The sequence below is a fragment of the Clarias gariepinus genome, chromosome 5 (genome assembly GCF_024256425.1).
Source record: "Clarias gariepinus isolate MV-2021 ecotype Netherlands chromosome 5, CGAR_prim_01v2, whole genome shotgun sequence".
Lineage (NCBI taxonomy): Eukaryota > Metazoa > Chordata > Actinopteri > Siluriformes > Clariidae > Clarias > Clarias gariepinus.
In genome coordinates this window covers 28,875,214-28,885,181 of record NC_071104.1, presented here as the reverse complement: position 1 = coordinate 28,885,181, position 9,968 = coordinate 28,875,214, and the positions used below count along the sequence as shown (strand labels likewise).

The 9,968-nt window shown below is 35.2% G+C and overlaps 1 protein-coding gene across 3 annotated transcripts; it reads right to left on the bottom strand.

Moving 5' to 3' along the window:
• Positions 1-4,081: 4,081 nt before the first annotated feature.
• On the bottom strand, positions 4,082-8,832 carry LOC128523737 (retinol dehydrogenase 16-like). 3 transcript variants are annotated; one of them, XM_053495846.1, is made up of 5 exons: positions 8,718-8,832; positions 7,231-7,545; positions 6,762-7,020; positions 5,734-5,897; positions 4,082-4,610 (listed from the first exon to the last, which is right to left on the bottom strand). In XM_053495846.1, exons 1-5 carry the CDS (start codon positions 8,779-8,781, stop codon positions 4,390-4,392), a joined length of 1,023 nt encoding a protein of 340 aa, XP_053351821.1. In that variant the 5' UTR covers positions 8,782-8,832; the 3' UTR covers positions 4,082-4,389. The 3 variants fall into 3 exon arrangements, with proteins under 3 accessions (XP_053351821.1, XP_053351822.1, XP_053351823.1); XM_053495847.1 differs by having other exon boundaries at positions 7,231-7,524; XM_053495848.1 differs by lacking the exon at positions 8,718-8,832 and adding an exon at positions 8,631-8,713.
• Positions 8,833-9,968: the final 1,136 nt, after the last annotated feature.

The window sequence follows — 9,968 nt, the reverse complement described above, 5'->3', positions numbered from 1 at the left end:
ATGATCCAGTCAGAAGTGAAGAATCAAGAAATTCTTTAAAGAATAAACTGCTGGGTCAAAATAACACAACCAGGTGTTAGTTAATTCTTTCCCAGAATGATCCTGGATCAGACAGAAACAGAAGATATTAGGACTGTCATTAAACATAGCCCAATCGCTTCTTCTGACAACTATAAGATGTTATAAAATATGCCAACAGACTTTCCATCATAAACTTTAGTGAAGATTACTTAATTTACCGAAAATTGCATTTAAGAGTACATTTATTAAATTTAAGATTTTATTTATGTGTGCTAATGAAACACACTTTTCTCATACAGTATAGCCGACTATTGGACGACAATCAGATCACTCCTTCATCACTCTCTACCCTCTGAACTCTCAGTCTGATGCCCCACTTCTGACTGTAGGTCTTTTAGCATAGTCTGCTTAGGATGTGTGTGGTAACTGGGGTAAATTTTGAGCATCAAAAGGAAAAGTATAAAACTCTTTTAAAAAAGAAAAACTGGAGTTAAGAAGGTAAAGCAATTATTGTAAACTGTCAGGTTCTGCAGATACTGAGTATTTCAAGGAGCCTGTAAATTCTGGTGTACTGTATATGATTCAAAAAGGTTTGATGTGCTTGGTAATTTGCATTTGGTGCCACAATTTGATAAGCAAGAAACTTTTTGTGGTCATTTTGGGCATGTTGCTAATTCAAGAGGATGGCCAGAGGAGGACTGAGAGATGCATTTAGTGTAATTGAGATGCATTTTTGTAATTGAAAAATACTCAACAGTTAAGGAGGCTGTTATAAGCTGTTGAACTGATACCAGCAGCTTATACTCAACTGTTTAGATCATGGAAAAAGCACTGTCACTTCGTAATTTGTAAGGGATCTGTAAGCATATTCATAGATAGTGCTCTGATTTAGGTGTTAATACCTACTGTATAAAGACATCCGATTCGAAATTGATTAACAAAAAGTAACATTAAAAATGTGTGTAGCAATTGCAAGTGTAAGTGAGTCCTTAAACTACTTCAATAACTAATAAATTACACAGATCACACTGGTCCTTATAGGTATTATGTAGGATGTAATGTAAACCTAAAAAGAAGCCGCTACACGTAGCCTACATGAAAATTGTATTTTACTAAATTATAAAAATTTATAAATACATTTTTACATGCTGCCTTATCATCTGCCTATCTTCCTTTCTCTAGATTGCATTGCTAAATGCAATTCTACTCTTCTGACTTGATACACATCCCTTTAGAAGCCAGCAGTACTGTATGTATGTATCTTAGTAGCATACTGTAAGTGTGGCAGAGAAAAGGTACAGTAGGTTGGTTTCTTAAGACATATGGGTCATAAGAACCTTATGCTGGAACTTTTATGGTATGAGTCATCTAGGTGACTTTTACCACTCCTGCAAGATTGAAAGGGTAAAATAAAATGCTAGTTACATAAGCAACAGTGGGTCGATGAATTGCAGAAAGCCAACAGGGTTACCTGTCATTTAGAGCCAGTAACAATCTGGCAGGAATTTAGTGAAAAGACACCAGGGAATGCCAGTTATAGGACAATGGTATTTATTTACAATAAATAAAATTATGGTCACATTACTGTTTGTATACTGTAAGTTACTGTACCAGTTAAAATCAAAGTAAAATAATTATTATCCTGGACACTTTGCGTTGTTACTCCATCCCCTTGGTTTCTTCTCACTTTCTAGTCTCTTATTATTTAATCACTAAAACATATAAAGATTATTGACAAGACATTTTACAACTAATTATGCTTTTATTAATACTTTTTTTTTTTGAGTAATGCCTTGCAAGATCAAAAAAAGTAATAAACTCTCCAGACTTGACCTACAGTATGTGGTATACTAAATAAAAGCCTTGGGTTTGATTAAGTTTTTGCATCCCAGCCAGCAGAGTATCGAGTGTGAGGATGGACAGCACGTGCCATACAGCTCACCTTTTTTCTTCATTCAGGTTCTTTCCAATCCTCTCTGCTGAGAAGATAAAACAATTAGAATTTTTTTAAACCATCTCTGTGAAAAAATACTTTTATGTTTTAAAGGCTGTTATTGATATATATGTTGTGGTCAGTGCTCGCTTGGTCAGTGAATACCTACTCATATCTCAATTATTATCATTATGAATTATTAATCAAATCTGATTAATCAAAACTGTCTTGGTGAACAGCTTTACACACACACACACACACACACACACACACACACAAAGACAGTTTTAAATGCCTGTGGGTAAGTTACACACCTGCAACTTGTTTTTAGTGTAATTAGTGTCTGTTTTTCACTACCCACTGACTGCACTGATTGGCTAAGAACTAAACCATAGAGACAGCAAAAAAAAACTGTCAAGGAATCTTAAAGAAGTTATGTGGAATTTAGAAATCATGGAAAAGATTTGAAATTATGTTTAAAAAATCTATTTATTGATACACAAATGGAAAATTGGGGGTTCTCTTGATAACAAGCCACAGTCAGGAATACCAACAGAGATTAAATTATAACAGCACAGAAAATTGTTTGGGATGCAAATAAAAGACAACAAAGCAAATTTAGCTAAAATACAGAATTGTGGCCAAAGAGTGGTGTGACCAAAACCAACAAATCAACAAAATTAGCTTTTTATTCACATAAGTAAACACTTTAAAAAAAAAAGTTTGGAGAGGAGCCAGAACCTGATGTTATGTAGGTGAAGTGGCATTGGGATTTGCTGACAAACATATTTACTAATTACAGTATAAAATAATAGTGATCAAAATGACATAGCAGAATAACATGGGAAGGGACTAAACACTAAAACCTGATCGCCATGATCATCACCAGATAAAACTAATTATGTACTATTGAAGAGCCTGTGGGAATTGTGTTGAATGCAGAACTAAAGTTTGGCCAAGGTGAAGGGTATGGATTCATCAGTGTCTCCCACTGATAAAACAATGCTATTAAGCTAGGTTGTGACAACGTGGTGGCTATCCAGTTTTGTTAAAAATGGAAAGGCAACTTTTTTAAAAAGAAAAAATGAAAGGTTTTTCTTAAGTTCAACCCACCTTTTGGGGTAAGTTTCTAATGCTGAGATTGAAATAAATCTGTAATCAGGTACTAATTATGTCAGCTTTCCTGATATTTTAGTATATACTGGGAATTTAATGCTAGCTTTGAAGGGACGGCATTCAGTTGAGAAAATAATTATTTGATCCCCTGTAGATTTTGTAAATTTTATAACAAAAGTTTGCCAACAAAATTTGCAGGGGATTAAATAATTATTTTACCCACTATTAATTATAAAACTGATGTTTTTGGGACAGAAGACAGTCTTTGAATTTGTGCATGTGAATTAGAGCCTGTCGCTGACGGAATAAAGGAATACTTCTTCTTTGGGGTTTGTTTATGAAATCTGCTCAAGTTACAGTGAAAACAGTTAGAGCAGTTGCCTCAGGAGCACATTCATAGACCTGATGAGGTCACTGTTGTGCAGTTCCCTTGTTCACTTTATCTTGCATAAATACCCACTGTAATAAGGCTCTAATACTTCTTCTTTGTCTTTTGGCTGTTCCCTTTCAGGGTTTTTTTTTTTGGCTGTTAACTTCATGTCCTCTCTTACTGCATCCATAAATCTCCTCTTTGGTCTTCCTCTAAACCTCCTGCCTGGCAGTTTAAACCTCACCATCTCTTCTCTAAACATGTCCAAACCACCTCAATCTGGCCTGACTTTATCTCCAAAACATTTAACATGGGTTGTCCCTCTGATGAACTCATTCTTGATCCTATCCATCCTTGTCACTCCCAAGGAGAACCTCAACATCTTCTTAATAAGGCTCTAATACAAACTAAATTATTAACTTTCTTTTTGTATCTCTCACTTTATTGCGCTACACATGGTGCTCCTGAGCTAATAGTATTCCAGACCCTTTCTGCCCTCTGGACTTGTATGACTAATTCTGGTGCCCTACTTGTACAGTAGTTGTAGGTTGCATGGAGGCCCCATGTGGTTTGCTTGGGATGCTTGTGGCAACTTTTAATGAAAGGATACAAGGAAATGCCAGTTATTGGACAATGGTATTTATTTAAAATCGATAAACATTATGGTCACATTACTGTTTAGTATAGTAATAAAATAAAGTATATAATAAAAGTTATATACTGTAGTTATAATACAGTAAAAGTAGAATAATTATCATCCTCCTGTTAACGTTGCTACAGTCACTTGGCTTCTTTTCACTTTCTAATTTAACTATCATTACTTAATCTTAATTATTAAACATATAAAGATTATTAACATGAAATTGTATTGACTTATGCTTTTATTAGTAGCATTTATTGTCCAATTTGTATTGTCCAAAAACTCTCTATACTTGACCTATGCGAAATATTAAATGCAAGCCTTGGGTTTGATTGTGTTTTTTAATAGAATGGCATCAGTTATAAATGATGGCATATAAGACAGAGGCAGCCAGAAGAATTTTGCATCCCAGCCAGCAGAGTACCGGGTACGAGGATGGACAGCAGACACGGCATGTGCCATACAGCTCACCACTTTCCACAGATCTTGATCCAGACTCTTTCCAATCCTCTTTGCAAATACTGCTTTCACTAAAATACATAAGACATGCTGTTTGAAACACTGTATTATTTTTGATAAGCATTTTTACTAGATTATTTACTGTAGTATTGTAGTGTATCTTGTTTGTGTGGTCTATTTAGGTATAGGGTTACTTACATACAGTATGCAGAATGTATATCAGTTTCAGTTAAATCAATACTAAACAGCATTTTCCTACATTATGTTGGCCTTATTATTTCACTCACTCACTCACTCATCTTCTATACCGCTTTATCCTGTATTCAGGGTTGCGGGGACTTGGAGCCTATCTTAGGAGATAGGCAGGAGGCAGGGTACACCCTAGACAGGGTGCCAATCAATCACAGGGCACACGCATACACACTCACACACTTATTCACACACTACGGGCAATTTGGGAGCGCCAGTTAGCCTAACCTGCATATCTTTGGACTGTGGAAGAAAACCGGAGTACCCGGAGGGAACCCACCAAGCACTGGGAAAACATGCAAACTCCAAGGAAGGGGGGGGCTGATAATATAAAGGCCCTTAAAAAGTTTATCTTTTACCAATCACACCCAAGATCACACCGATCAGCCATAGCATTATAATGCAAAAACATCAGGTCCAGTATAGGTTCCTTTTGTGCCACCTAGATGACTCTAGCCCCATGAGGCATGACTCCACAAAACCTCAGGAAGTGCGCTATGGTGTCAGACAGCGGACTCTTTGGGTGCTGTGGGTTTCAGGTGGTCTTCAGTGTATTGGTCTTGTTTGCTGGGTCCTGTGTACTCCTGACTGTGGTGCACTGACTGTGTTGGTGCTTTTCTCTTGTGGCCAGTATTCCCTTTTTCGTGTTACAGTACATTGGCTTTTCTGCTACATCGGACAGGTTGGCCTTTAATTTAATAATACCTTTCAATATACATTATGTGGTATTTCACATACATTATGGCAATCTTATGGCTGATCGGTGTACAGTATATTTTAGCAAACAATAATATTAATTCAGTTTGCCTTTAGGTAATGTTGCTCATTTTAGGTCTAAGTTGTAAAGATGTACAAAGTTAGATATTTTATTAGTATACTGTAATCACTTTGTCTTTCTAAATGAAAGGCACAAATTATTTTTCTATTACAGTGAGTTCTACAGACCTTTATCAATGTAGTCACTCCCATAGTCATTCCTGACATCTTCTGGCAGTCTGTCCCAAAATTTCTGAAGATTGTGTTGAAGAAAACTAGGGTCTGACATGCTTGTTTTGAAGAATCCTGGTTCAATGCACAGAACCTTAACTCCAAATGGTGCCATGTTTAACCTGTTAAAAAATAATAATTATATAAATTATTTGTTTGGGTAGCAGTAAATATGACATCTTTACAGTTTAATAGATAATTTGCTTTTAAATATCAAATTCAGACTTTGGCATTACCTATGAATTAGCTATGACTACACAACTAGCTACATACAAAGAGTATAGATTAAATACATAACCAGTAACAGTATCTACTAGCTATCTAACTAAAATTCAATCCTTGTCATCTGGCTGTATTTTCTATAGCTGATTTCTATGCCTTTTTGTTTAAGGGTGCTTCTTTTTAAGGATGTTCATTAAAACTCAATATAAAACTGTTTGAGGTCTAATTACATAAAAATGAGATTATGGGACAATAAATAATCTTTCAACAGTAATTTTCACTCTCAAGAAGTTCAGATCCTGCTTTTATAGGTACAAAAACAACTTCAGTGTCTGAAATTATAAAATAATAATTTTAATAATTTGGACTAGAACTATTAATCACACTTTTGACATCAAAAAAGCTTAAAAAGCTCCCTATTTTGTTAATTAGCCAACTCTCAAGTTATTACATGACAGCTGGGAGCATATCTCATCCACAGAATTCAATTATTCGTATCGGCCTGTATTTTCTAAGGCTGATTTCTATGTTGTTGTTGTTTTTGTAAAATCCATGCCCCAAGTATAGGACCTAATGACATAAAGATGTTTATGCAGGAAAATGTTGATCTAAATGAGCCACTCAAAAAATCAGTTAACCACCCACCTGAATGTGATTGCAGTTAAGTACATATTAATGTTTCGAAAATTTAAGTTGCCAACTTAAAATATGGCTCAACGTATAGCAACTTTATAAGTGCTTGGACATGTTAGACAATGACCCACCTCAGGCAGTCATTGAACGCCTCCACTCCGTGTTTTGAGATACTGTATGGTGCTGAATTTACACATATTCTTCCAACCACACTGGAGATATTGACAACACGGCCCTTGGCTTTCTTAATAAAGGGGAGCACACTCAAGGTCACAGCAATGACCCCTAATAGGTTAACATTTAACATTTTCTTGAAGTCGTCAAGAACCATCCATTCAGTAGGCCCTGATGGCTGAGATATTCCTGCATTGTTTACAACAGCCCACAGACCTAAATATCACAAGCACAAACACAAAAGGATGTATAATGTTGCATTTAACATTATAAAGCTGTGTATACAAACAAATACATTATAGCAATCTCATTAATTAAAAAACACACTCACTACATTCTCTCTTTGAGCTTAGAACAAGAACTGTTGTTTAAAAATAGTCATAGTTTCCATTGTGGCAGGGAAAAAACACAATATTAATCCCTTACCTTTCTCTCCTACAGTGTTTTTAATTATACCTGCAGCCTTCTTGATGCTATCATTATCAGAAACATCTAATTGAACAGTAATGAGTCTGGCTGAGCAGGCCTTTTTCAGCTCAATCTCTCCTTTTTCTGTGTAGCAGCCAGCAATTACACAGAAACCTTTTTCGTCCAGATGTTTGGCCAGGAGGTTTCCGAAGCCTGTGTCACAACCGGTGATGTAGACATGTTTTTCTGATTTATTCGGCACTTGCTTCAGCTCTTTAAACCACCGGTAGCCATAGAAAATGACCAACAACCCTAAGATATACAGAAACATTTCTGTAGAGAAGTAAGAAAAAGTTTAAATTTGTTTAAACATTTTAAACTGTCACTTGCTTTTGTATTATATTTGTGAAAATGAAAACCTTTAGGGAAAATGTCAGACTTGGGTGAAGAAAAACAGGATCAGGACATGAGGAGTCTGATGTGTTAAAAGTTATACTTGAGTATTTTTTTCAAAGGTTAAATGAACAAGTTTTCTTTTGTAAAATTATTACAAGTTTACATAGGGATTACTGTCTATTGGTATAAACGCTATACAAATTGAATTCAATTAAACTGGCATCCTTTACTTTACAACTGCTTTGTGTATGTACAGTACTTCAGGTTCTTTAACCTTCTTTGTGCCAAACTTACGAGACATGAGCAAAACACAGGAAACCAATTTAATAACAAGACGGGCATGCAGGCAGAAAACACACACACACACAAAAGCACAGATGGTTGTTACTATGCCTGCCTTCATTTATGCACATACCAACTAACAGTGGTCCCTAGCCTTTTTATGGCCGGCTATGTATAAAATACATTTGCAATGTGGTTTTATTGTAGTACAGAATAAATCAATCATTCATTTATCATTAATTACTTTTTATCCTGGACAGGTCATAGTAAACAGTGCCTTTCAGATTTTCTCACACACTGGGTTTTTATGGTTACTTATTATATTGGTTGTAACATTTTAATGGGGGAACAGGTAAAGCCAAAAGACTAAAAACACCGCCAGAGTATAAGAAAAGAAAAATCTAAATGGAGATAAGAGGAAGAGGAAATATGAGAAAAGTGCAGGCTACACAATGTTAAACATGATCTGATATAAAGTCCATAACTAAATAATAATAATAATAATAATAGCTATTTTCACTTTCACCAATAGCCGTGTTGTTATCTAACGTTTTTTTTTTAATCACTTTTAATAATATCTGTATTATTGTAAAGCACAGCTTGCTAAGCACACAACTATCAACAGCTAAAACTTTGCTTCTATTAACCTCTGATATTAGGGTTATTGAAAAGGTTGAACTCTCGTTCTGTAATTTATGTAAAACAAATAAAATTTGGAAAAGCTTAGCAGATGCACTTGCCTCCGCTGTGTAGTTATTTAAATGAGCCGTTTATCCACGAAAACGTTTCGCAACTTGCAGCAACAGACTGCACCAAAGTTTACTTACCGAACGAGTCGACTCTTTGTATCGATTCTTTGAGATCGAAACAGACTATTCGCATGTCTACCATCCATGATGTGTGTAAAGTCAAATACTGTAATAAACAAACTAAGCGGATAAATAGATATAAGGATTAAAAGGACACTAATCTATAAAAATGCATTTTTAATTACTTTTTAATAAATAGTAATCTAAAACTACTAATAAATAAATAAAACTAGGCGCACTGATACCCATACCGCAACAAAGTTGCTATTCGTTTTATGTTCTGTTATTTGTTTAAGTTTCGCGCCTCTGTATAAAAAAAACTAGAACAGGAAAATGGCCTGAAAATCCTCATTCACATCACATACTGTAAAGGGAATTTGAAGACGTAAGCTCAGAATGTTTTAAAACGATTAGAATGCATGCAGTCTCGTACAGAGAAGCGTAGTGACGTCAGAGCCCGTCGGCATGTCAATATAAAAGCCTTTCAGCCGTCATATACTTATAGGGCAAGCGTTTGATTTAGCTTTGATTTGTTTATATTATGCATGAATGATATAAAACTGCTTTTGTTTTGTTTTGTAGGTTATAAAAACATGAAAACGTGTCAGTTATGTTCATAAAATACTAAGTGGTTATGAAAAACAATAACTGAATGAAGGGCTTAACCTATCAACACTACATTCTGGTAAACTAATAGAATGATATAGCACAGTTGTGTAAATCAATATAAAACACGAATTTACATATTCTCAAATACAGTCATGAAATAGACAGACTCCTGCTGAAATAATACTGTAAGTGGCTTGGCCTCTCTAATTCAGTAATACACCCATAGAACAATATTAGCATATTATACATATTAGGCCGTAGTACACTTGTAAAACTTTCTGCAGTTTATACATAGAATACTTACTGTACGTGTCTCAATAGTTAACGCTTGTATCTTGTATCACAGATCTGAGATTTGTCCTGAGACAAAAAATTTTTTTTTATGTATTTAGTTTTTGCATGCATTGGCTATTATTATACTGTATTACCAATGGATTTTTCAGATCGTTTTTCTTTTTATCGTTTTTATATTTATCCACGTATTCTTTCTCTTACTTCACACACATCATGGATTTTAGACATGCAATAGGCTCTGTGAAAACAATCTCTAAAAGAATCGGTTCAAAGAGTCGGCTCGTTTAGTAGGGGAATCTTGCTGCAGACAGACAGACCACATCCGGGATGAAAAAGCCGACCGGGTTGGGGGGGCAGGGCCGACAT